This window comes from Aythya ferina, assembly GCF_964211825.1.
Source record: "Aythya ferina genome assembly, chromosome: 12".
NCBI classification, from domain to species: domain Eukaryota; kingdom Metazoa; phylum Chordata; class Aves; order Anseriformes; family Anatidae; genus Aythya; species Aythya ferina.
In genome coordinates, this window is record NC_140308.1 from 18,225,960 (window position 1) to 18,253,088 (window position 27,129).

Sequence of the window (27,129 nt, forward strand, 5' to 3'; positions counted from 1 at the left end):
TGTGACTGTTGACTTTGCAGTAGCCCTGTCAAAAAAAATGTATTCTACTTTTAATACATACTATTTGGAAAGCAAAGCCCCTTTTAAAATGCTTCGGAACTCATGTCCTTTTTAATTGCCTGGAATTCATGGTGGCTGTGTGAGAAAGCCATAAACATATACAATCATAAAAACACATTTAGACAACCCAAACAGAATCAGTGCCATATTATTTTAGTTTATTATTCCTAGTGGAGTACAGATTGGTCTTCCTACTTTGATATTTATTTATACCAAAGAACTACAAGGACATAAATGCCACTCTTGGGATAATCCTAATGCTGGGGCTGAACAGAATACACATTGCATCTGTCTCATTTGCAGTAAAATGAAGGCGTGTTTAGGTGTAGTCCTGCTAATGAAGGACAAAGTTGAAGGTCAAATGTAGTCTTCAAAATGAATGTGTCACTGTGAAGCTGAGAGAACTGTACTTTTTGCATTAAGAAGTTTTCTTACAATATCCAATAATGAAGAAAGGGAAAAGGAAAACGTAGCTCTTTGGTTTTATTATTCCTTTTTCTTTGAAGCCACTTAAAGATTCTGCTCAAGACTTTAGTGCTCATATGAAAAATTAATGATGGGTTTTTGCTAGACAGAAAGCCTTCTTATTTTGCACTTGATTAACAAAGAAAACTCAATGCAGAAGTGAGATACGCAGCAGGGGGTGGTTCTCTCTGAGGCCAGCTCACAGCTTCACACCAGAACATTTATTGACATGGGAAAATACCCACTTTTATCCAAAGACAGTTAAACAGATAGGCTATGTGCAGGGCTGTACATGCTGAATAACAAGGAACAGATTCTTGACAAAGGAAAATGTCAACCAAAATAAACAAACAGCCTCACAGCAGTCTGACCCTGCACCGTGCCTGTGGGCTGCTTTGAGTCTACTGCAGAGCCAGGCGCAATGTTAGTCTTTTGCTAGTTATTGTCAGCAAGTAGATTATCAGCTGAAAGGCTGGAGGGTGACTTCAGACAGTCTGCCTGTAGCAGAAGAAAACCAAGGACATGTAGGCAGAATATGTAAGCCAGATCTGCACTCTGTTCACATGCTATTTTGATTTGATGTTCCTCGGCTACAAAGGTCTCATGTGGGGAGGCTGGGGTACTTTTCCCACAGGTCTTTTCCTACAAGTAAGATCACAGATTAAGGTCACGGGAGTTTGTTCAACTGCAAGCAGCCTGGTTTAATTCTGTTGGTCCTGCATATACCCCTTAATTTTTAAACCTTCTTATTTTGGTCTGGTCAGCCAACTTGGTGCATCTTCTGGGGATTCAGAACGGCCATCTGCTCCTGGCACCCTGAAGAGGAAAGCCAGCCAAACAAGGTATAATTTTTACAAGTTGTGATCGAAGTGCAATGAGTTTTATTTATTTTAAGCATAAGACAAGACAAACCTCTGTTACTGGTGTATATTTATGATTTGCCCCCAAGTACAGGAGGCCCTTATAAATCTCTGTTAAATACAACGGTGCACTACAAAGAGCTGAGTTTGGTTACGAATCTCAGGTCAGATTCAGGGTTTCAGGTGTAAAATGGGAATGAAACAAATCTCCCTGGGTGAACTGAACCAAAAAGCTTTTTTTCCCTTTCTTGTTATGCATGTAAACAGAAAATGATCCCCCAAATACTGCCATTATGAACTAGAAGCTATGTTTATCTGAAGGCTCTAAAAGGAGTTATGCTAGCTTTGAAAGTACTATGCCTAAGTATATATGAAAGGTGCAGAATTAGTGTCAAACAAACAAAAAGCAGTGTTCTATGTAGAAACCTGATTTCCTTAAAGCTTTATTCCAGATAGAGAGTAATGCTGAAGTTTTCCCATGCTATCTGGAGTGCCGCTTGCTTTTGAGGAAAGAAATGTAGTGAAAGTTAAAGCTGATAAGAATTGGTCTTTAGCAGGAGGAGGCAACATAGGGCTTATTTTGACTAATAAGTTATTATCTCTAAATGATAGGGAATCAGTTATGCTAGATATAAAAAGACATTAAGCTTCAAATAGAGCACCTGATAACAGTACTTATAAGCTTTTCTAAAAGGCTTCATACTTTGTCTGATTTGGTTATAGTTTGTTTGCTTGAGCGCTCCTTTTGAAGTTACCTACAGTGGTGGCACTGAAATGCAGTGACTAGCGTACAGTCAGGGACCGGGGTTTGGCTGCTGACAGAACTGGCTAACAGCCATTTTCACAGCAATTATTTTTTTTCTTGTGGACTTTCAGATCAGATCCCTGCAGGAACAGATTGAGTGGAATTTTTATTTTGCTATTATGAATGTTTTGATACTGCAGTAATGATTTTTTGATATTTGATAGTAAAACCTTGAGATGATAGTAGTGGAAGCCTCAGAGTAGCTTTCATAATGTATTGATTCTGTGTTTTGTAGTGGTGATTTTTTTGCTTTGTCACCATCAGTCGTTCATTTATGTTTTCATATATATAATTTTTGTGTGTACTTCTCTCACTGCTTTTGCCTACCAGCAAGTACTGCTACTTACAAAGTATATAGAAATAAATGCGCTTACATTATCCTGTCAAGTGCTAGCAAACAAACACAAAGCAGCACAGCCCAAGTTTTGTTCTGCAGGACAACTGAATTCGGTGGGAGCTCTGTTTCAGCTACCCACACAAAGAAGATCGGGCCCTATCTGAGAACAGCTGGGATGTTTTTGATCAGTGAGGTTATATTCCAGCCTCTAACTCAAGATTCAAAGAGTAGGTTTTAAGAATTAATATAATTTACGTCCCTAAGTTGTAACATCTCTAAAACAGGAACTGCATTGCCATGTGTCATCTGCAAAACATCCAGAATATTTTGGCAGGGGAGACAGAATATGACGATGCAATTGTAACTACAGCTGTGAAGTGCAGAACTAGAGGCTTGCCTGCGAGAGAGCCATGCCCTATGCTCCTCGGAGCCTCTCGCTGATGCAAGCTGCCAGGTCTCACTGTTGCACCCTCACCAGCCAAGAAGCAGTTTCTGCTCTGGCTTGTCCAAACTTAGCCTCGTGCTGATGAGCAGCCGGTACTGGCTTGTTCATCAGCTGCTGCCAAGCAGGTGGCACGAGCTGCATTTTCCTCACCTTGCTCAGCTACAGTGGAGACTTGTGTTTCCTTCTTCTCTCCAACCAAAAATGCCTGTGAAGTCATACAGTTACCCACTTATCCTCAAGATCTACACTGCTTTTTTATTTCAGCTGAAATTGTCCGACAGGCTAAAAAGTTTCTGTGAGGCAGTATGAGAGAAAAATAAGGACAGACAGATGGACAGCAATGGCATGACCCTCATTTCCTTAGGAAACCAAGCTAAAAAAGAAAATGTAACCTCAGACCCTTTGCTGAGGGCTTTGAAAGCCAGGATAAGAACATATATATCCCAGATCAGAAACGACATCTATGGAGATTACTCTGTTCTTGTGGCTGCATTAAAGGAGTCAAGAAAATAAACCAGTTGAAAATAGCTCTTAAGTCCTTTTAAATGATGACTATTATTATAATTATTAATAACAATTTTAGTGTGTTCACTTTTCAAATTAAAAAAGGTGATATGGTACAGCTGAGACCAGAGAGGGACACCTGGGGGGCAGAACACGATGTGCATGCAGTGCCCCCCAGCCCCGCTCCCTGCTCATGGGGCAGACTGAGGAGTGGGCTGCTGTCATGTGCTGTGCCGGTAAAAACAACCAGGAAAGGAGGCTGGCACCAGCATCCCTTCCCTAGGTAAGGTCTGCAACAGAGAGGACTTTGCATTTTGCTGTGTAGCAGCAGGGGGGCACATCTGTGGAGCTTGCTCATGAGAGGAAAGCCACGCATCCTCTCTGAGGCCACACTCACCTATACGCTGTACTCACTCACTGGCAATTTGTAACCATTTAGGTGGGTGTTTGGCATCATTTGACTTTAAAGCTTTATTAAAGCCCTTCAGTCCATTCACCAGTGACCTTGAGAGGTTCTATCATGTGCTGGCAATTGTGTAGATGCTGCATTTCCATATGAGGCACTAAACCCTTCCATATTGGAAAAGTCATTTGGTCTGTTAGAACTTGCATGGAAAAAATACAAATATTTCATAAGGACAAGTGGGCAGATTATTCTCGGACTATTGATTCCTCATTTTGATCTGCTGAAAACCTACTTGCTGCTGAACAGACCTCCCTACTGGAGAGACTGAGCAAAACAGACATTACAGGGAGAGGCTCTGGGCATTTATTGATTACACATGAGAACACTAATCATGCAATAGCAAAGATTGAGCATGTTGTTGTGATGACTATTTGCATAAAAAGGTAAGATTTGACTGTTGGTAAGCTAGATCTTTTCAGAACATTAATGGCAGCTGTCTCTGATCTGGTCACATGCCTTGCCACAGCCAGCTGGGCAGCTAGTTCCTTGGGCTTCTCCTTTTCCAGCATCTAGACAACCAGGGCAACACACATAATGTCTGCAACAAGTAAGTTAGCAAATATATTTGGTGCACTAATTGAAAATGAAACTCTAATCTCCAGCAAACCTACAGAATGTTGTTTTGTCTCTCAAGAATATTTGGAAAGAGCATCAATTTTGGATTTTTGAAACGGCTAACAATTTTCTATTTGACTCTTGTAATCCAAATGTCAGTTCATTTCAGTCAGTTCTTGTAGTCAAATTCTTGTAAACTTTCCTAACTCCTGACAAAATGCTAATGATGCCAACTTCAAGTATTCAAAACTCAGAAATGAGGAGGCCCTTAAAATTTTGAGCAAAACTATTACACAGCTTAATCTTTCACAACAGTATTTGTTTCTTTCCCGCTTTACCTTTCTGATTTTTTATGCAGTTCTTCAAAGATACAGACCAAAAGTGAGGATAGAAACTTTCTACACTGTTTTTTTTTTTTAACAAATGACAAATTTTACACACATTTATATAACTCCAAGCTTTATGACTTTAAGAACACACACAAAATTATAACACTTGTCATCAGACTAGGTAATGCTTCCTAAGCTGCAAATGATTGCTACAAAACTTACCTTTATGAAATACTTTGTAGTTTCTCCGCCTTCCTGTCCTTGTTACTGTAAGCTGGTAGACTTAGTCATTGGAAACAAACATCCACAAGTGCATTCATTGAGCATTTTGCTTGGAGAATAATGTTTATAGCCAGAAAATAAAGCATGTTAGTGGAGAGGGTGTAGACCTTGGTCACAAGCCCTCAAAATCTGGGGACAGCAGTCACTGGGCTCTGACCATGCCCTTAACTGGGCTCTGAAGAGCATGTAGGTGTTTGCCAGAGGCAGGGGAATGTCAGTCAGAGAAAGAAACAAATGCAGGAATGTTGTTTACTACGTATCATGTGTGCTCAGTCTTGGAGAGAGACCATGGACAAGTGCAACCTTTTTGTGCAGCTTTTGAGGTACCTGCTGATCCTCCGCTTTGTCAGTGGATGCCCAGGCATCTCCTCTGGCAACGTCACTGGGGGGACTGCAAGATTTCCATAGATGGCAGGTGGTTATATAGCTCTATAGGTGTTTGGACGACTTACGGCCATATATACTTAATCTCTGTTGTGACATTTCTCCCTTGTTTTATCACTGTATGGCTGGTCATGCCAGCTGCCTTGTGAACATCAGAGTCCCACATTTAGAAAATAGATGCCCTCAGCTATCAGTCTTGTAGCTTAAACCCCACAGCAAAACATTCACAACTTTTTCTAGAAGCATCTAGAAGTAGAAGCTGAGACAAATAATAATTTAGCATTCTTTGTGCTAGGGGCTGGAGCCAATGAAAGATTCAGTCTGTATTTCCATACACACGTGGATGCCAGCGGCACTGGTTCAGTGAAGAAGACAAAATTGCTGGAGTTTCTGGTGCTGCTGTGCACTTGGGCATGTTGGAAACAACCAGTTCTGAACGAATGTATGAAGACACCACACTGTGCACACTATGTAGCTCCATAAGTGCAATATGGTTTTGTTTATTAAGTTAGAAATGAGAACGGCCCAGACCGAGCTCTTCTTTCTTAGATTAGACCCATTCCAACTACAGAACTTTGCACCTAGTGCCTGCAAGTCTCAATTCCTTGCAGGTGGGATTCAACAAGGTATCTTAAACACCAGTACCTCCGTAAGGTACTAGATGAGGTCCTGAAAGATATCAGTCCCATATATGCCTGTTTGGCTTGCTGAGGGACTGGAGGATTTACTCCATGTCTGATGAGAGGAATCAAATTGTCTGTTCAGTAGGATAATCTTTCTGTTGTAGGGATGAAAATCTCAGAGGACTTCACTCATGCTCAATGGTCTTGTAATTAAATGTTACACACTTGATGAGCATTGCATTGCAAGCCTCAAGGCTAATTTACATGTTACCACCAAAATGTCTTATTTCAGTTTGCTTATAAAAATACTGTGCAGGCATCATTGCATGTCATTGCAAATGGTTTGTTTCAATGATGCTTGGGTGAGTCTTAAAATTACTAAAAGCTGTACATAATTACCATTAAAGAGCCCTGTACAGAACCAATAATACTTCCCCTACAATAGCTATTTTATGACTAAGATGGCTTTCCTGATGTGACTGACAATGCTAGGATCACAAACAAGCAGCCTGCCAGCAAATAAAGAATAGCTTTTTCGGGAAACAAAGTAGTTTGATTCAATTATAGTATTATGTGCATAATTAAAGTGTATGTCACTTTTCCAAGAGTTGCCCATAATTCACAACAGTAAGGCAGGGTAGGAGGAAGGAGAGAATAATGAAAGTAGATAGGAGCGTGCTGTATGAATGGTGATAGGTATGATGCTGTTATAAGGTATTTAGTGGCACATTTAAATGCTTTATGTAGTAAAAGTTGCTTTTAGTGATTTGGGGCCATGACTTATGTCAGTGTTTTCATAATGGATGAGTGATGAGAGAAAAAGCTTTTCTAGACTCCAGGATCCATTTAGCACACGCGGCTTTATCAGTTTCTTGTTCTGAGGAGGTCATCCCGCAAGTAGCATTTCAACACAGTTATATCAGATGGAGTGAACTGAGGTTTCTAATAACTCATGGTTTCTTTAATACTTATTTGACTGACTTCAAAGCAATGCTAAAACTCTGCAACCGTTTATTGGAATATATTAATAATAATAAATTAGAGTTTCATTCACTGAATTCAAACCCTTAGAAGAAAAAATAACCTTGTGCAGATGCAGAAAAAAGTCAGAGAAATATTAGGTGACTTACCCAGTCTGCAGCACATGAGTGGAAGAATTAGGAACAGAGCCTTTGGTCTCTGGCCTTTCTTCCAAATCATTACCTTTCCTGTGGTTTTGCCACAGTAAAATGATTTTGCATATGTCCTGTCTTGGAAATATGAAAAATATATGCAAAATGCAAAGCAGCCAGTTGGACTGCCTTTTGGAATGTATCATCATTTATGAAAGGTACGTCTCGAAGCCTAAAGAGATCGTGTGCAATTAATTACACACTGTCAGAGAGACTGCAGCACTTTACTGCCAATTTGTAAATAAAATAGTGGTCATGCAAAAGGGCTTAGGCCAGTGGGGTGGGTTTTCATGGATAAAGGAAAGGCAATGTGCAAAGACAATGCAACCCAGTTCCTACACTCTTTAAGAGTTGTGCTGACCTTGTAAGAAAATGGAGTAATGCAGAGTCATTGAATGCAGCTAGGCTTCTCCATTGGTAATATTTTGCATATTCCAAACAAAGAAATCCCTGCTTACTTGAAACGCTAAAAGAATAAAAAAGTCATCAAGCCCAAAAAGAAAAAGTCCTTTTAGATTAAAATCTTGGTAAACACATAAGGCCTTTTATACCTTTAAGACATGTTGAACAACGTTGGTGAAGTGTGGATCACTCCAAGTACAGGGGACTGCAAACAAAGCAAAATTTCCTTTATTTCCTGATTCTGACTGTCAAACGATCTTTGTTAAAAATATGCTCCTCCTGGTAGCTGGCCAATACCTGACTCAATTCCTTATCCGGTGCTGTCTAGTTCCCTTTGTATCACTGCTGTTTCCATCCTATATCTCCCTGTTCCCCTCCATTATGTTCAATAAATACAATATGTTTGGTGCCACTGCTGATCTGCTGAGCCAGTCAGTGGCCAGCCCAGTGACTCAGACTTGGTCTCAGCTTCAAAGGAAAAATGATCATGCCTGTCTTTCTAGGTCTGAACTCCTCCAGTGAGCAGTATCACAGATGTAATATGGATCTTCAGTAATTACTGAAACCGCGGTTTGTCACAAGCTGCTAGGGGCACTGATGGACAATCGGCTTCTGGGTATAGTTAGGGGGAGGAATATGTAAGAAACTGATATTTGCGACAGGCTCATCTAGGATTTTTTTTTTTTTTCCCCCAGGGGATAAAATGTACATGTGGAAGCAGTGCAAACGATAAGCTAGTACCTATATTCATCTATAGTGCTTTCCACCTCTCTGATATTTAATGTATATGCAAAAATTACTCCAGTGTAAATGAGAAGCTGGGCTAAGCAGTAGCCACATCTACATTAAGTGCAGCTTGTATCTCCTGTGAAGTTCATGCACATCAGCAGTTTACTAAACAAGTATTTTTGGTCCTTAGGAAAGAGCAGAACTGCCTGCATATCCCAGCCACCCTCCACACCAGTGCCACTAGGGGATCCTTATGATGCTCAGCGAATAAAAAATTCCTTCTCCACAGCCCTGAGCCCTGTAGCAGACCCAGAGCACTTTCCTGTCCTCTGTGAACCTGAAAAAAAATTAAAAAAAATAAAAAAAAGGAAATCTAAAAGTTTACTCTTTTTGTGAAGCAGTTCTGCTTTTTATTCTTTTTCTACCCTTATCTTGTAGTTCAAATACAGCTTCAGAAACTACATAAAACATCCAAATCCACAGATTGTGAAGTAAATTCAAGATAGAGAGAGGATGAAAGGCAAAATGGACTCAGAGCCTGACAGGCTTTGGATGAAGCTTTCCGAGGAGCCAGAACTGCAAAGGATGCTGTTGCAGTGAGGACCTGACTGTGCATGTGAACCGCAGGCCCGACATGCTGGCATGCTGCACAGTTGGAAATCCAGCATTCAGAGGTAGGAATGTACCGTGTGGTCCAAGCCAAATAATTAATGCCCCTTTGTTTTGTGACTTAATATTTAAACCTATATTGTTCCAATTACTGAAAACATTTAGTTTTCTATTAGAAATATCCCCCTCCCCCAAAGTAATGTATTTTAACTCCACTCAGGACTTTTTTCTAAGTTGCACTTGACTCTAGAATTAGGCTTCCTTCAAAAATAATCACTGACTTTATGGCACAGGCAGCTATGTCTCTCCAGCCTTTATTAACTCAGCCGCACAAAATCTCCATGTCCGCAGCCCGACATTTGTTGTTCTGTTTGTTGCACTGTTGAAGACTACCAGCATTTCACCAGCAAAGGCTCTCATGTCTGCAGCTATCCTATTTTCTCTCGTGTCACTCAAGCGAACTGCCTTGCAGCTTGCCTGCACTGAGGTCGGAGCGGAGCTGCAGGAGCCCGGGGACCCTGCTGGGGGCTGACGTGCCAGGCACCCGCTCGGCCCGCGGGAGCTGCGGGTGCAGATGCGAGCAGGGCTCCCCGGCAGTGCCGGGAGCCAGGCTGGCTTTTGCCTGAACGAGTACTGGGGGATGGGGCACTCGTTCAGAGCCACAGCCAACTCTTTAAAATACCGAATGTGTGCAGAGGATGGAAATTGGCAGTGTTACGAACTCAGAAGGCATGGGATGAACACCTGACATAGTGACGATGACCTCACCCCCCTTTCTGACCAGCTACCCCAAACACAGCGAGCCCCCTGAACAGTTTAACTGTAGCCCCTGCCCTTATTCATTAGAGTTATTTTGATGTGCTGTGATGAACGGGGAAGATCACTATATATAAAAAGAGTTCAATAAGCAGCATGGAACAGTGCTCATGTGTTCGTTTACAGGTTTATTCTGTCCTTACTAGATTGTTAGTTTCCAGCCTGGAGTCATGACAGTTTGGTTGGCACTCAAATTTTGCCCTCCTTTCCCCATGTCTGTCACTGAAGTCATCATTTTCAACCAGGTATTTTTGAGTTTTACCTTTATTTTAGTTGCCAGTGTCTTTAAGAGCTTAACCCTGTTCCTCTTACCTCCACCTCTGCAGGTGCTTCTGGAAACCAGGAGGAGACTTCTACCTCCTGTGCTTGTTGCCAGCATGATTCTGTGGTTTCCCAGCTGTGGTGAGGAACTGAGGTATGCTGAGAATACTGATGCTGTCCTGGCATAACAGCAGGTATGTAAATACATGGTACTTCAATGCCACAAAGATTTTGGAAGGTAGAACAAGGAATGAGGGAAGAGTCTATTATTTTCTTTAGAAATAGCCTTCATCCTCTGCATTCCCTTGACGCCTGCCTCTCACAACACCCCTGTGTTGCAAAGTGCACTTCTTCTCCTGCAGAGGCTCTGCTTCTTTTGGAAAGGTTTCCAAAAGGATAACAGCAACATTGAAATCCCACTTGGCCTGCTTGTTTTTTTGCCAGCCCTACTCAATTGCCCTGCAAAAACAGAGAGGAATATTTTCCTTGCTTTCAAGAGTAAAGTCCTCAATTATCATGTCACAAAAGGAAACAGGCTGTTTGGTAGCTAAGTAAAAATGCTGACTTTAAACCTGAGATAAGGTTCTATCATTTACACTAATGAGCTCACTGGTGGGGAATTTGTAAAATTTTATGATAAAAAGTAGCTGTAGTCAGTATTTGATGGAATTTATTATTTCAGTCTTTTGCTGAAAATACACATAACTACTAATAATTTTCTCATCCAAACCCAGAGAGAAATAAAAATACAGTGAGAATTGTCCCAGTAGAAGTTCAAAGAATTTGTAAGTAATCCATTATTTTAGAGTTATTGCTTAACCACAGGTTGTTCTGAATTCTGCTGGGAAGCCTGTAAATACTTTTAACTAGTTGAGTAATGAATTAGTTACTCAGAAGGAGGAGACCTTAATGAAATATTAATATTAGGATTTTAATTGCTGATAACTTGTGGTTAAAGTTAAGCCTCCAGACCTGAAAGTCATCATTGCCATGTCAGATTTTGGTTTCTGGTGGAAAGGCACTCTGGGATCACCCTGTAATAGTTTCTGTGCCAGGCATTGTATATTTCCAATGAGTGCAGTGAAAAAGGGGGAAGTATCTAATAGCCTTTTCTAGCATGTACTGTCAGAGCACTGAGAAACATTAAGGAAATCTTCCATTCGCTGTAGGTTACAAAGAGCTAGACTGTTCTGTTCAGAACCAGAATAGACATGTCTGGCTGGAGAGAGCAACAGAGCAACCCTGCTATGATAGTGGTATAAATGGATGAAAGCAAAGGGATGACAGAAAGCAGAGAGGAATAAAGATGTCTTCAGCTGAAGGACTGGAAAACTCCCACAGTTTGGCACCCGTGTGAGACAGGAATGAAATTCCAGCAAGTTTTCTCTCTTCCTCTGATGTTTTTCCAGATATTTTTCCAGCCTACCCACTGAGCTTGAGGTGTTTAGGATCCACAGCGTCTCTGGTTCAATGCCTGGAAAAGCTGGCCAGAGCTGCAGTACAGCACATGGACTTGCTTGCGTGACCACTCGCCACTGTCTGCAGGCAAGAAATAGGTCCTTACAAAATATTCCACGTGCTGGTTGTACCTCTGCAGCCTTGTTTTCTACCTATGGGTAGCTGGGCTTCTGCAGTGCTGTCTGAGCCACCTCATCCTCCTAATGGTCATGGGCTTGTCTCATCACTGTGACAGCAATTTGGGAGGGGGCGCAGGGTTGCATCATAGGCACTAATCCCATAGTAGAAATAGCTGAACAGTAAACGATGAACACAGAGACTTAGGTGTTGAGAAAGTATGTAGTGGATAGGAGAAAAATATTTGGAAGAGCTAAGTGGGATGGCTGGTTTGTGGGCAGTTACTGACGGTTTCTAACTCTGTGAGTCCTGCAAGGTACTGGCAAAATGGGATAAACAAGGCAAAACAACAAAAAAGATTGGTGTGAGGGACGGAAATGGCTGAGAAGCTGGTCTTGCATGTAAGTGATCACAACTATTATCTTCTCTCAAGCAAAATATTGCATTTTTCACAAAAATACCGTCAAATCTACAGCTCTTGTTGCACATCTCTGTCTTGATAAGGCTCACATCACTAAGAGATTTGAATTTTGTAGTACATTAAATATTGTGTCTGCTTGTTTCCTTCCTGTCTAGCATCCCTCCATCCTGTACCCATCACTTGGTGCCTAATACAGATGAAGCGCTGACGTGTTGTTACTTTTCTGTGAGAAGAGCAGCCACTAGAGGGGAGGATGTACACGGAGAAGTCCTGCTCAGTACCTCTGGTGCAATCAGAGGCTTCCTGGGTAAGTAAAAAAAAAAAAAAAACACTTCAGAATTTTACCCATCATTTGTAGGCTGGTCTGGTTTATCCTTTCAGGTAAAATATATTGAATGAGATTATTTTTAGTAATGCAGTTTCACTGTTCATCTTGAAACAGAGCCAAAGCTAAGGGCCAGGAAAAAAAATCATTGGCTAAATTACACAGAGAAGATTGGATTACCTGTTCAAACACAGCTCTTAATTCTGCATATAAATAGAATCCCCGAATACAAGAGAACTGTAGTAGAAAATAAAGCCAACCAACAGTCCCTAATAACCCCTAATTATTAGGAGTTTCAGTTAACATTTGGACAGCATTGGTCTTAATTCTTTTAAGTCTGAAAAGGCAGCATGACCGAGGTAGCCCCGTTCACAATTACAGCAAGCACACACGCTGTTCCAACCCACGCTGGCTTTAGCTGAGTGTTCTCTGGCTGCTTGGGTTGGGATTTTGCCCTGTTAAAATACAATTACCTATTTGAATAGCGACTAAGTTTCAATGTGAGATAGTTATTTGTAGCAATGAACATGTTTTGACAGAAGTGTATGACAAGGAAAACAGGTCAAGCTCCTGACTTTGGCATCATTGCTCACTTTGGAACTTTTTGTTACTGAAAGAAAACCTGCTAATATCCTATCCAAGCATTAGCTTTCATGCTGTCAGTAAATACAATAGAGATCTAGCTGTAAAGCAGACAGTCTCTCAAGGCAAGACCGAAACCCAACATTACTTTAAAATAAAGAAGACAGAAAAGCTTGACAGCACTGCGGACTTATGGACAATTATGGTTGTATAAACCAGAATGTTTCATAGTTGTCTCAAGGATGGTGCTTTCAAATATCTTTGGCATTGAGGTAACATTTTTCCCACTTTTAAGATTATCCTATGTAATGTATAAATGGGAGATTAGATGTCAAAGGCTGCAGGCAGCCAATAAAAAGCAGCAGACAAAATTACCCATGTTATGTTAATAAACAGTGTTGTTCTTGGAAAACATACAAAACCCAATATCCATGCTGCTGAGTGATCCTTTAGGGTTGGCAGTTTCAGATTCATGTACTGCTGCACTCTCCACTTTGGTTAAGATCATCTAACAGTTTGTCTTTTAACCTTCTGTTTGCAGTTACCCGTATCCATCAAAATTTCTCCCTTCTTAGGCTGAGATTTGCCATGATGGTAACTGCAAAAGGTGAATTTTTATTTCAACATTTTATCACTGTCTTTGTGAACATTGCAAAGCATGTTACAATACAGGGAAAACACCAAGCTTAATTTGTTTGATATTCTCTGGCCAGAAGATCTGAAAGTAAAAAATCAGAACTATTCCTCTAGGAAGGAGTGTATGATTAACCTTGGGAAGCAATCTGGTTTAATTTGATCAACTAAAATTAGAGAATGTTTGGATATGAACATTTGCAAATGTCTACCTGGTGGTTGTTCTCAGGTATGCACCCAGCAAGCACATGCACTCTGTAGGGGTCCATGTTCCCGGCTGGGTTTTACCCTCAGCGTCCCTTCTTTCTCCTACAACCACAAGTGATCACAAGAGAATTCCTTTGGCCTGGTGCTGCTCTGCATGGCCATCTGAAGCAGACCGTCTGTGCCATTTTCCATCCTTCCTGTGCTTGTACAACCTGTGCCGGCAGCCACGTGGCCCAGCAAGTCTCTGCGGCCTGTCTTATTCCACAGGGTGTGGAATGAGAGATCATTTCTGCTGGGTGGGACCCTAACAGCTCATCTGCTCCTGCTGTGTACTCTTTCACTGAACTCAGTCTGCTCTTTGAGATACCTTAATTGCTTGCTGTGGAAGCTGAAGGTGACACCGTAAGCAAATCTCCATAAACACATGCAAATCTCTCTTACAACAGAAAATGAGATGGTTGTAGATAGTGCTCAGTATGGATCAGCAAGGGCTGTTTTGCTCTAAATCTCATTTTCACACATCTTCAGACTTTGTACAGAATCCCAGTAGATGCTTGGAAAGAGGAGTATCTTAAGTTTATATGGCCATATATGAATCCCTGAATTGCTTTTTGATGTTTATCCTTCATAAACTAATATAGCAGCGAACAAACTGCATTTCATATAAGTTATCTAGTTACGGGCCAAACCTTGTATTTTGTACTCAGGAAGTATTAAATCAAAAGGCAAGCAGTCTGTGAAAGGGTGGTTTTCTACACAGCTAGCTAAACTCTTGATAAATTATTCTCTTGAAGGGAAAAACAAAAAAAAAGGCTCCTAGTAGATTTTTCTGTACTTGTTTTCATAAAAGCTTATGCTTGTCCCCCTTAGAAGCTTTTTTCATAAGTGGAGCTAAAGTTAAATGTCTAGTCAGATTGAGTTTCCAGTGGTGCTTTCCTTTAAACAGGATTAAGGCTCACTGACAATGTAATGCAGGGTAGGTAATGCTGTTGCTCATGATTTAAACTGCTTTGTGGCTAAATTGTGTTTTAGTTTCTAGAGATTTAGATCTAGTTCAGTACCTCTTAGATTTAAATTTGCTTCTGTAGGGTAAAAAACAGTTTATTTTGGTCTTTCTGTATTTTTTCTTGATTGAGACAAGCAACCCTCTCATTGTCTGAGCAGGACAGTAACTGGTTCTAAAGCGGTTCTTCAGAGATTCCTGGGTTCTTCAGGGTCATTCCATTGTTTTGTTTTGTTTTTATTCCTCCAGATTATCTCCAAATTGGTGCTTTTCTTTAAGCATGGGTGAAACATTCAAGGCATTCTACAGACTGTGCTCAAACTGTCAACAACACGGCTAGGTACCATGAAGTAGACAGTTCACACATTTTCTCCATACCCACGGAAGTACTTCTGAAAAACAAACCAAAAAGGGTTCTGCTTGAGAAATACCTTAGTTTCAGTCCAATCCCTACAGCATCTATTACAGTTTGTTAATACCTGGACACGGCTGCCATTGTATCTGAACATCAATTGCCCTACTGTATCTCAGTGACATTGATTAACAAGGCAGTTTGTAATTAGATGGAGTAATGTAATTCCTGGCCCTCTGTAAACATCTGGATTTGCAAATCTGCATTCCTAGCTTGGGAGCTCTCTGCCACACATCACTAATTAAGCCATGTTCTTATATATCAGTACATACATCCTCCTGCTGAGCATCTTTTCTTTGTTCCCAGTACGAGTCAGAGCCTGTTGTCAATACAGAGAAAATCAACATAACTGCCTAGCGCAGCGTGTGACATTTAATGAAAATGAAGTAATGTCTAATTTGCATGGCTGGCGTTACTTTATTAGAGCCGAACTGCCGAAGCTGGGTGCTGCAGCACTAGTCAAGTGTGCAAGACTGATAGTCTGTGGGAACGGCGGGGTCTCGCCTGGGGCCCTCCACATCCCCTCCTTCCCTGCCTGCCCACCTCCTCTTTGCAGAAGAGGGCTTCTGGTAAAAGGGACAGATTCGTTTGTTTTTCCAGGTCCCTCAGTTCTTGTTCTTTGTGTCATCTCCATCCTTCAGAGCCTGGGGAGCTGGCGGGATGGCTGGAGAATAAAAGCCCACCTTGCCTCCCCCCCAGAGGGGTCCCCACAAACACACCAAGCCACTTTTGATTTTGTTTAGCCTCATCAGTGCCTCTTAGAAACGCTCAGAAATAACAGCTTCATTGAACTGCACTTGTTGATTCAGACTTCGGCCCTCGGTTAGGCCAGGCAGCGCTGGCACCTCCCGGCCCCAGCCCGGCACCTTGCGGGGGGCACCGCACCCTCCTACACCCCCCCGCCCCACTGGGCGCCCTTTGCTGCTTCCCAGGAGGGTTTTTGCCTCTCTGCCGTTAGCTCCCCACCACCTTCCTGGCCATTTCCCTTGCCCCACACGCCTTTCCCCCCTGCCCTACAGCGCCAGCCCGCCGGACCTGCGGCGCTTCCCACTTGCGCTGAGCGACTTTCCTGGTGCGCGCTCAGCGAAGCGGGGCAGAAACCGTGGCTGGGAGGGTTTGGGTGGCACAAATAAAGGCGATGGGAGCAGCCGCTAAAACAAACTCCAAACCGAACCAAAAACTTCAACCAAAGCTTTATCAAAGTTCGTTCTGCTTCGCACTCGGAGCCCGCTTTCGAACGGCGTTCAACTTCCCAGAGGGGTCGCTGCCAAGCCCACCTCAGCCGTTCAGCCCCGACCCCCGGTCTCACCGCGGCCGCCGCAGCTCCCGTGCCGCCCGCAGGGCTCCGCCGCTCCTCCCGCAGCCCCAGGCGGGGATTTTGCCCCGGGGCGGCGCCCACCGCGCCCGGCCGAGGCGGAGGCGCTGGGGGGGGGGGCAGGACGCGGAGCCCCGCACCGTGAGAGCGGCGGCGGCGGGGTCCCGTCCCCCCCCGGCACCGGGGCCACCCTGCGCCCAGCGGGGGGCCCGTCCGCCGCCCTCCCGGCCCTCCCCGGCCGCCCCGGCTCCTACCTGCGCGGTGCTGCGGCGCGCTCCGGGCACCTGCTGCCGAGCCGAGCCCCGGCGGGCGGCGGGCGGGCCGGGCGGGCCGGGCGGACCGCGCGGCCATTGGCGGCGGCGGCGGGCGGCGGGCGCCGGTTGGGCCCGGGCGCGGCGGGGGCGGGTGCGGGGGCGCTGACGGCAGCGCGGGGCCGGTGCGGAGGCGGGGCCGCGCCCCGCACGGCTTTGTGCTCGCCGCCAGCGCAGCCGCCGCCTCCCCGGGCTCGGCTGGGCTCGGCTGGGCTCGGCGCGGCCCCGCTCCGCTCCGCTGCTATGCGCGCCGTGCCTCCCCGCGGCCGCTTCCCCGCCGGCGGGGCGCGGGCGGCCCCGCTGTGAGCGCGGCGGGGCAGGGGGCGAGCGGAGCGGAGCGGCGCGGAGCGGGGAAGGGAGCGCGGCGCCATGCGGGGCCCGGGGCTGGGGCCGGGGCCGGCGCTGGGGCTGCTGCTGCTGCTGGGCGCGGCGTGGCCGGCGTGCGGGCAGAACGAGACGGAGCCCATCGTGCTGGAGGGGAAGTGCCTCGTGGTGTGTGACTCCAACCCCACGTCCGACCCCACCGGCACGGCGCTCGGCATCTCCGTGCGCTCCGGCAGCGCCAAGGTCGCCTTCTCCGCCATCCGCAGCACCAACCACGAGCCCTCCGAGATGAGCAACCGCACCATGATCATCTACTTCGACCAGGTGGGGCGGCCGAGGGGGGGGGGGGCGAGGAGCCGGGGGGGCCGCCGGGGGCGGCCGCGGGGCTCGACGGCGGCGCTGACGGTGCCCTTCCCTCGCAGGTACTAGTGAACATCGGCAGCAACTTCGACTCGGAGAGGAGCACTTTCATAGCGCCCAGGAAAGGGATTTACAGTTTTAATTTTCACGTGGTGAAAGTCTACAACAGGCAAACCATCCAGGTCAGCCCCGCTCCGCTCCGCGGGACCGGCGGGCGCGGGGGAGGGAGCGGCCCGGGGCGGCGGCGGGGACGGGACCGGCCCCCGGGCATCAGCGGGCTCCCCGCGCAGCCCCCCGGCGGCGGCAAGGGGCCGCGGGCACCCCCCGGCCTCTGCGCAGCCCCTGCCGGCGTGGGGTGGCCCGGGCCGGAGGTGGCAGCCCTCCCGAGGTGGTGGCAGCCCTCCCGAGGTAGCACCGTGCCCGAGCTGGTGGCATCCTCCTGGCCAGGACGGGCCCCGCGCTGTCCCCAGCGCCAGGCACACCCCTGGGCAGAGCCCGGGGAAGCGCTGCCCGGCCCCGGCCCCGGCCCCGCACTGCTCCCGGGAGGTCTCACGGGGGCTTGGGGTGCGGGGAGGCGCCTGTGGCACGGATCCCATGGCGAATGTAGCTCGGCGTGTGCAGATACCTGTACGCATACGCGCCTTTTGTGTGGGGTTCGATGCGTATGCGCCTCTAGGTAGGGATAGGAAACTATCGGCGTGAAGCCAGGTAGCATAACCTAGGCAGGAAATCTGCCTGTGTAGCGATGCACGTTGAAAAAGTGAACGCGGAGCTGCAGCACCGTGCTGGTGTAAGCGGCTTCACGCATCCAGATCGGGCAGGTAGTGTATTATTAATGTGGGGTACGCGGCCCTGAGATCATTAGAGTGAGCTGAGCAGAGCTTATTGACTGTTGTGGCATATTGTCTTTGCTGCCTAACAAAGGAAAACTACCTCCTGAATACACTTCAAACGCGCTGACTCTGGCGGCTGTGGCTCTGCACCTCACGTCTCTGAGGTTTCGCATAAAGCCATCTTTCAATAAGTATGAGCTCTTTTCATAGCCTGAAAACATACAGGCACCCTATTGAAATCCTTCAAAATAGGATCAATGTCCTGTTTTATATGCACCGGGTGTTTTGATGTGGGTCTGAAACAGCGGTGAAAGCCTTATTCCTTTAGAGTACATACCTTAGCTGGGTTCGGATTGATATTTCATTTTTATGGGGATGGAGTTTCAGCTGTCAAAAGAGGCCCTTTCCTAACTAAGCATTTTACCTGCTAGGCGAGCCCCGGCGGTGTCATTGTCTGACTTTAATTGACAGAGGGCTTTGTTTTATCTTGCTCTTTAGGTGAGTTTGATGCTAAATGGGTGGCCAGTGATTTCTGCCTTTGCAGGGGACCAAGATGTGACCCGAGAAGCTGCTAGCAATGGAGTCCTGATTCAGATGGAGAAAGGAGACAGAGCTTATCTAAAACTGGAGAGAGGCAACTTGATGGGAGGCTGGAAGTATTCGACGTTCTCTGGATTTCTAGTGTTCCCGCTTTAAAGCACTTCTCAACCGAGCAAAGGGAGAACCGCAAGTCAGAGAATCTCTTACAAATTCCCAAGTCGTAGCTGGGTTTAAAGAGCCGTGGACAGCAGACTTTTTACATTCAAATATTAAAGAAGCTAAATCCTGCTTAGGTTTGTGTACATCTGCTTTGAAGAATTACTACTTATTTTTGTTGTGTTGCAGCCAACAGGCGGGAGACACTATAATTGATCAAACCCCCATTTATATTCCTCTCTCTCCTCCCACAAAATTAGTTCCCATCTCTGTGTCACTGGTGTAATCTGCCATCGTTCCCCCATGGTTTCTGCCTCCTCACACAAGTAGACTTTAGATATTTTCATTGTCCTTTACAGCATATTTTGTAGTTTTGTTTTTAAAACATGTTAATCTTGACTCTTTCTCTGAGTTTAACTTTTAAAAAAGCAAAGTATTTTTGAATACGTGGATGCCATGATGGAAGGAAAAATGCAATTCTTGCTGTGTACTGGCTGGCTAAAGGAAAAATTTATACACGAAGAACTATTCACAGCTAAGGCTGACTAGAGTATTTCAATATTTCTATGTAATTCTGAGTGATTGTGAAATTTAAGGCTGCTAAATGTTTTGATGCTTGTTTTGCTCTTGTAAAACGTGGCCCAACTAAATGCCAGGAAGTATATTGAACTTTTACTATTACTCTGTAATATATGTGTGAATATCGAAAATTAATTTTTGCTTTAATTCAATAAAGTTTCAATGGGACTTTTATTTTTCTTAACCAGAAACGAGGTTCCTCACTGCAGGCAGGCGGGGGGCGGCGCGGCGCAGGCAGCGGGGCGGGAGAAGCGCGCAGCCCCCGGGCAGGGCCGGCGGCTCCCCGCAGGCTCTGCCGCCCGGCCCCCGGCAGCATTTACCTGTACGATATTCTATAGACCGGATCGCATTTTATACGGCCGTCTAAAACTATCTTACGATGTATACTTCGATGCTCGTATTATTTATTCGCTCGTATTATTTTGTTTACAGCCTTTTCAAGATGTAAATGCTATAATTTTGCAGTACTCAAAGAGATGACTACTTTTATTAAACGGTGCTGACCCGGATTGCGGTTGTATCTAAACTTTGGCGTGAAGCGAAGGGGCTCGGCGGGGCTCGGGGGCAGCCCCGCGCCCAGGCTGCGGCACACCCCGAGGGGGCTTCGCGGCCCCGGCTCCCCGCGAGGAGCCGAGCGAGCCCTCGGGGAGGGGCAGCGAGGCGGGAGCGCTGAGCGCCGTGCCCTGCCCCCGGCTTTGGCCCCGGCCGGGCGGGGAGCGGGGCGGACAAGGGCTGCGCCGCTTCGCTTCCAGGTGCGACGCTGGAGCCGCTCCGCAGCGGCCGCTGCCCTCTCCGGGGGGCTCGGCGGCGCTGGGACCCCCCGGCCCCCGGCGGGAGCTGCTCGGGAGCCCCGGCAGCCGCCGGCGAGGAAAGGACGGAGCTGTGCGGAGCGCGAATCGCGGCGGGAGGCGGCTTGCGCTTGGAGTTGGGACCCGCGCACCGGGGCCGGCTGCCGAGCTCCGCTACCGCCTGCCCTGCGGCACTGCCCGGCTCTGCACGGGGCCGCGGGGCTGCTGGCGGTGCCGATGCTCCTCTTCTTGTCCTTTTTTTTTTTTTTTTCGTCCCTCTCCCTCAAGGCGAAGCAAACAAAGCCGCCACCTTCCTCCCGCCGCAACTTTCCCCGGTCGTTACAGCCGGCTCAGCGCGCCGCAGCCGGGCGGGGCCGTGCGAGCCCCACACCGATGGCCGCCGAGCCCCGCGCCGCCGCCGGGCAGCCCCTACCCCGCCCCGCGGCGCTGCCGGCCCCGCCGGGACCCATCTCGGGACCGATCCCGGCCGCGGGCGCCCCGCTGAGCCTCCGACGGGGCGCCCCGGCCGCCGGCTCCAGGCTGCGCCCGTGGCCGCGGCCCCGGCGGGGAGCTGGGGGCGGCGGGGTCAGGCCCCCGCCCTCACGGGCCGCAGCCGCCATTTTAGGCAGCGGCGCCGGCCGCCGCCTCACGATGGGCTCGGGGCCGGGCGGGAGCGGGTGGGGGCCGGGCGGGCGCCCTGCCTCGCCGGGGGGGCTCCGAGGGGTTCCCGTGGGTGCTGAGGCCTCGGCCTCGTCTCCTCGGGGTGCCGGCGGCCCCGTGCCCCTTCCCTCGGCCGCCCTCCTGCTCGGCCCGCTGCCAGGCACGTGGCCGTGCCTTGGCATTGAGCCGCGAGCGGCTGTGACTCTTGACAAGGCTTTAATGTATCTTCAGTCGATGTAAGTAATGTCTGATTGAATTTATCGCTGATTAGAGTTGAGCATCAGTTTACACAACAAGAAATTATGTTTCATTCAGTTCATTAGCATGACTAGTGTTTGGTTTATGAGCATATCACTAATGGTAATGACCAGAGCTGATTGATTTCTAATGTGAATATAATTACGCAGATGTAGGGGAATTAAAGAAAAAAAAAATCCGCATTGTTAATTGTTGGTTTTTTAGGGAGTGCGTGTGGGGGCGAGGGGGTGGAAAGGGAGAAACAAACCAACTCGCTTCTGCGTGAAAAATGTGAACATAAAGATTAATAGCTCCAGCAGGAGACAGCGAGTTGGATCCCGGAGAAGAAGTCAAATGCCGTTAACCCTGGGAATAGTTAATGCACATCCCATATTGCAAAACATAATTTTCCCTCTTCTACCCCCCCAGGTACGGCTGGAAGCTCGATAAGTTCGCTGGGAAGAGGTCGTTCCCGAGGAGCGGCCAGAGGCTGGGCTTCGCGCATGGCCGGGCAGCCAGCTCCCTGCAGCCTGCGCCGGCAGCGGGTGCCGAGCGGGCTCGGCTGCGGGGCAGAGCTGCTGCCGGGCAGAGCAGAGAGCTGCTTCGTCCTCCAGGGTCAGAGAGAGACTCAGAGCTGTGGGACCGTGGATGGCAGCGCCTGACGGGGAGCGCCTCGCCTGCCCCGCTGCCCCGATCGTTCCTGGCTGCAGCAGGGTGAAGGTGAGCGAGAGGTAAGAGGAGCGGAGTGGGACGGCGTGGTCCAGCCGCCGGGTGGGATTCTGGAGGGGGGAAGGAGGGGATGGTACTCAAGTACGGGGTTAGAGCTGATCTGAAGCAGCTCCTGCGCTTCAGCGCTGTCTCATCAGTGTGCTGTGTCCCCGAGGGTGACCTCTGGGATCATCCGTTCCACTGAAGTGGAAAGGTTATCAGGAGCACAGTGATGAGAGAGTTTTGCTGGAGGTGCTTCCAGTGGCGTGTGAGGGACGAGGGGTACAGGCTCATGTTCCACGGGAACCCCTGTGGTGTAGAAGTTGGGGGAGTGGGGGCAAGAAGGAGCGGGAAGGAGGCTACTTGCAGAACTGCTCTTCCTCTGGCAGGGTCAGAGGGGGAATTATGGGGTATATTATGCCAGCTAAGAGTTGCCAAAAGGCCTGTCTGATTGCTTTCCTACAAAGAAAAGAGGCCTTGTGTTTCTGTGGTGAGAAACGGGCCTCACTGAGGGAGAAGAGGGCTCAGGCAGGACTGGCAGTAATTGGTCACAGCGTCCTTGGGACATTGCTGGTCTCTGTGCCCTCAGCACTAATGCTGGAAACCCAGCATGAACCAGAGGCTGCACTGCCTCCACTGGGGATATCTGAATTAAGCACATTTCTCCCAACTTCCACGAGCACCTCCAGGCTTCCGTGGATGCAGGGCAATGGAGTGCCTCTGCTTCTAGTGGTCCTGCATCCATAACCCTGGTGTTAGCAGCTGCACACATCTGAGTGTGGAGCTCTCCCTTCCTAACCCCCATTGCAACTGTAAGTCTTCTGTTGGACAAGTGAGGATGATGATGCTGTTCATCCTTCAGCTTTAGACCTATGTTGGAGCCACAGTAAAGAGCCATTTTAAGTTTTGGCAGTTGAACTGAGTTTCTTACAGTGTGAGATTTCTAACAAGAAACAGTTGATGTTCTGAACTGCTGAAAAGCCCAGTTTGGGGAATTTTCCTTCAGGAGGGAGTGGTAGTGCTGTTGGAGAATGGTTCTAGCATTGCACAGGCATCTGGACTTGCAGAGAAATTCCCAAGAGTCTCCTGCTTCTTGTGCCAAGATCACTAACAAAAACGAATGGAGTGTCAGGAGTTCTCCCTGAAGACTGCTGCTTCCAGTGCTCTGGTTATCAGCTTATCAGCAGCCTTTTAATTCTCATTCTGCCGTAGCGTAGCAGGTCATACGCATTTTGATCTTAGCCTCATGCTTTCTCTTGTGTGCACCCCTGCTGCATTTTGGAGAGTAGTTCTATTTGGGGAAGACTGTGAAACTCTGCTAAGCTATCAGAGGAAAGAAGACCTGAGGAAGAGAAGCTGGAAGAATTTAAGCACAAGAAAGACAGATGTGATTACTTTTCATTAATTAATCTTGTTGTGTACAGTATATTAGAAGACATATCAGTGCATCAACTTCAGTTGTATTTCCAGTCTGAAATATTGAAAATTTCTTTGCCAGAGATATCCAGAAATAATCTTTTTTTTTTTTTTTTTTTGTCTATACAATTTTCATTCAGGGGCTAGAGGATCATAGAAGGACTCCTGCTTTGTTTGCAATTAGTAGTCAGTCAGCTTATAGTGGAAATGCTTGTTTCATTCTTGCACTTCAGGGTAATAAATTTTAATGTGCTTTTGATATTTTGGGCTTCAGGGTCATTCAAGTCAGGGCCATCCTCCTTGAGCTTCTTCTATACTGGCAGAGTTTCCAAACTTTGTCAGTAGTAAATAACACTTTTTAAAAGGTAAATAGTAGTGAAAATAAATGTAATCCCGAACGCTTTCTGTTAATAATGAAAATAACAAGTAGCTTCATGACGGTTGTTCTCAGTGCTGCTGTCACCAAAGTAATTCTGTATTTCTCTGTTATCAAATAAAAAGGCTGGGTTAAAAAAAAAGTGAGCATGTCATATTGCTCATTCTAACATCTTTCCTTCAAAATCCCTTGTGAAACACTGCAGACTACCTGATCTGCTGACCCGATTAATAACATTTCCATTGAAAGAACAGGAAAGTATTGTGTTTATTCCCACTTATGTGGTACTGTTCTTCATTTCATAATTCTTAAAATCTGGTCTACAGAACTTGAAATTTCATGGGTCAGTTCTCCTTCATACTTTGATTTTCCCCGTAACTTGAGTAATGTGCTAAAATTATTGATTGGCGTGGATCTGTAACTCCCCTCTGAATGTTTGTATCATTTCTTTATCTGGTTTTGTATTTCCCAGCTGTCAGCTGAGCTGAATTTCCTTATGATTCTGTCTGTTGAGGTGTAGGGAAAGAGAAGCTTCTGATCTCTCTCCTTTTAATCTGATTTTATTGTTCCTTTGCTGTCTCCTTTCTGGGTGATTAATCTCACTATTTTAGCCTTCGAAGAGCCTTTCCAAGGGCTTGATTGTTCTTAGAACCCGGAGGACTGCAGCCCCTAGTTTTAAAACACCTCCTTGGAAATGGCACGACCAGTTTTATCCAGAATAGCGAGGTGATGCTCAGCAGTTATTATATACGTAACAGAAATAATAATTCAGGTAGCCGTGTAGTTTGTCATGTGGCCAACATTTTGCAGTGATGAATTGAGCAGAGATCTTTACTGAATTTCCTGCAATATTCCCAGGTCCCTATCGTGGCTTGATTAAGCTAATTGAGAGCTCAGCAAGTAATTCGGCACCATTAATATGCACAAACTTACCAACTTCGCATTTAGCTTATCATGGATGTGAAAAATTGCACGGCTCTGATCAGAATTAAGTTATTTGCCCACACTGGGCTAAGACATCAGCGAGTCTTGAAGTGCTGGTTTAGTGCAGTATTTTTGGTCTGTGAAAGTCGTAGTTATTTTCCTAATGGAGGTAGTGGAAAGACTTTGACTAGAAGGGGCTTTGGAATGGATACGTGGAGAGAAAATCAGCTTCTTTCTCTAAGTGGAGGAGGAGGATCTTTCATTATTAAAGCAGAGGTGCCAGCGCTCAGATTTCAAGGCGTAGTTTCAAATTCCAGTGGGTTGTTAAATGAGATTTTTCTGCTGACGAAAATTTGCATAGCTGTATTGCAGTGCAAATTCTTGCAACTTATTTCACCCGTGGGACACTGTGGCAGAAACCAGGAAATAGTGTTGTTACAGAAATACCTCCCAGTCCTATTACCTCTGCAGTTGCACGCAACTGCTGTATCTGTGAGAGATGAAGATTATGTGGATAACTAGAACTTTGCAAGAAACATATCCATATTCCTGTTCTTCTACTCTATTTTCATTTTGGCTGTGTAGCACTAACTGAATTCTTTTGGCCTTGTTTTTGAGATCATATAAAATATCTGGATAACTGGGGGGCATCCCAGTGGCAAAGGCATGGTGTAAGAATGTCGTTGTCCAGAAGTCAAGATGTCTAAGATAGGTTTGTGAAGGTAACTGGAGTGCCAGAGGGTCAGGGCTGTCTGGTGTTACCTGGTGGTGGTCATGTTAAGTTGCATCAGTATAGAGTTCCAGTGGCCTCACCTGTTCTAGTCCTGTGACAAACTTGCCCTACTTAAAGTATTTGTAACCATTTATTGAGGATGCAGAAAAGGAAGAACAGTTAAAAGCATTGAAACGTAAATGTCAAGTAAAGTATTTGCTTGAATAACATCCCTTATTATTTTTTCTTCAAATGGTAGATGGATTTATAAAAGAAACCGTCTTCTCTCTGTCCGGTAGCAGTCTTTTAGATGATACTGAAGGTTGGAATATTTGTCCTGGGTGGGGAAAAATGTTGTTGAATTGGTCTGGAGCTGTTTTAAGACAAAACAAGTGAAATGCGTACAAAAAAGAGGAGAACACGGTATCAAAGACAGAAACACAAGTTCTGTTTCTTTTCCTTTTCTGTGGATTTTTATGGCTTAGGTTGTCATAGCATAAGGCAGTGTTGGCTCCTCTGAAACCAGGCAAACTGATGTTCAGGTTCTGTAGGGCAGCCAGTCAATACCCACAGGTTTGATCATGACTGCTTTATGGTAATAACAGTGGTAATGCAGCCAAATCCCTTTGGTTATACTTAGCAGCTGGGAAGATAAATGAGTCCTATATAACTACGAATCAACTGCAGAATGATAATTTTAGTTTAATGTTTAAGCATGTTTTTAATGTTCCCCTTATTGCAGTGTGTTTTCAGCAAAGCTGGAAGATGTTGCAAATACAACGTTGGGGTGTTGTTTCTAAATTGATATCATTAAGAGCTGGTCTGATTAGTGCGATTAATGTCAGCATGTTCCAAAGAAGGGGAGGGTTCTGTTTTTCCGTTTGGCTTCCCGTGTATGCACTTAATTTGAAGTTGTGTGAATACATTTTATATTTTCTGAATACATCTGTCACATCTTGCCTTAATGGTGACAGCATATCATACCACGCTGTGTTTCTGTCTTACCGTAGCTACACTGGTGTCTCATGAATACTCCTGCACAAAGGCTGCTGCAGGTAGCACAGCTGAGTGAGTTCCTGTCTGACTCAGATGCCTCTAGCTCAGGCTTTTACCTCTGCAATTTATGGAAATTTTCCTCCTGCCACATTGTGGCCAGGTTGCAGCTAACCTCATGTCCATTCTCAGGGTGGGAGGAAGAATGCCAGACAACCCTTACTGTGTCTGTGCAGCAGGAAAGCATTTTTGCAAGCCTGAAGAGGGGGGACTGTTACGTGGTGGGAAGCACTAATTGCTTAGGGGAAAGCAAGGTAAGGTCTGGCCACAGCTGACCACGCAGAGCGAAGCTTTGAACCCTTTGCCACAGCACTTCTTTGCCTACAACACTGGTAATGTGCTGTTGAAGTACAGTCCTTTAGATGTTGAAACATTTTCTGTGTATGTCTTCTCAAGCTGTTGCTCATCTTCTGTGATCCCTCTATCACTTGTGCAGCTTCTCTCTCTCTTTTTTTTTTTTTTTTTAACTGGTTTAGTCAGTTGCTTCTGGTAAAGCCCCATACTTCAGCCCTGCCAGTCCAGAGAAGGCCGACTCTTCTGTGTTAACTCAGTTTGTCTGCCTCCTTATATGTCTA

At 46.3% G+C, this 27,129-nt stretch overlaps 2 protein-coding genes and 2 long non-coding RNA genes across 4 annotated transcripts in view; 3 read left to right on the forward strand and 1 right to left on the reverse strand.

Annotated features, from left to right (window-relative positions):
• Positions 1-201: 201 nt before the first annotated feature.
• LOC311443444 lies at positions 202-8,739 on the reverse strand. Its single transcript, XR_014697278.1, has 2 exons — positions 7,839-8,739; positions 202-1,341 (listed from the first exon to the last, which is right to left on the reverse strand). It is a non-coding gene; the product is annotated as an uncharacterized lncRNA (long non-coding RNA).
• Positions 1,182-15,662, forward strand: LOC311443443. The gene is made up of 6 exons (XR_014697277.1): positions 1,182-1,367; positions 8,857-9,092; positions 10,170-10,298; positions 12,256-12,407; positions 13,549-13,614; positions 15,100-15,662. It is a non-coding gene; the product is annotated as an uncharacterized lncRNA (long non-coding RNA).
• Positions 15,663-17,066: 1,404 nt separating this feature from the next.
• CBLN1 (cerebellin 1 precursor) lies at positions 17,067-19,854 on the forward strand. The gene is made up of 3 exons (XM_084533938.1): positions 17,067-17,536; positions 17,635-17,754; positions 18,904-19,854. Exons 1-3 carry the CDS (start codon positions 17,258-17,260, stop codon positions 19,099-19,101), a joined length of 597 nt encoding a protein of 198 aa, XP_084390064.1. The 5' UTR covers positions 17,067-17,257; the 3' UTR covers positions 19,102-19,854.
• A 346-nt stretch (positions 19,855-20,200) lies between these two features.
• LOC311443616 (uncharacterized protein) overlaps positions 20,201-27,129 on the forward strand; it is a 34,824-nt gene continuing 27,895 nt past the window's right edge. The window contains exons 1-2 of the mRNA XM_084533936.1: positions 20,201-21,364; positions 21,795-22,096. Coding sequence (XP_084390062.1) covers positions 20,706-21,364; positions 21,795-22,083 — 948 coding nt within the window. The 5' untranslated portion in view covers positions 20,201-20,705 and the 3' untranslated portion in view covers positions 22,084-22,096. The remainder of the gene's footprint in view (positions 21,365-21,794; positions 22,097-27,129) is intronic.

Bases quoted from the DNA above. Each gene is read 5' to 3' on its own strand.
- CBLN1 (XM_084533938.1), top strand. From the start codon at position 17,258: ATGCGGGGCCCGGGGCTGGGGCCGGGGCCGGCGCTGGGGCTGCTGCTG. The intron at 17,537-17,634 runs GTGGGGCGGCCG...CTTCCCTCGCAG, and splicing joins TGATCATCTACTTCGACCAG to GTACTAGTGAACATCGGCAG. The intron at 17,755-18,903 runs GTCAGCCCCGCT...CTTGCTCTTTAG, and splicing joins ACAACAGGCAAACCATCCAG to GTGAGTTTGATGCTAAATGG.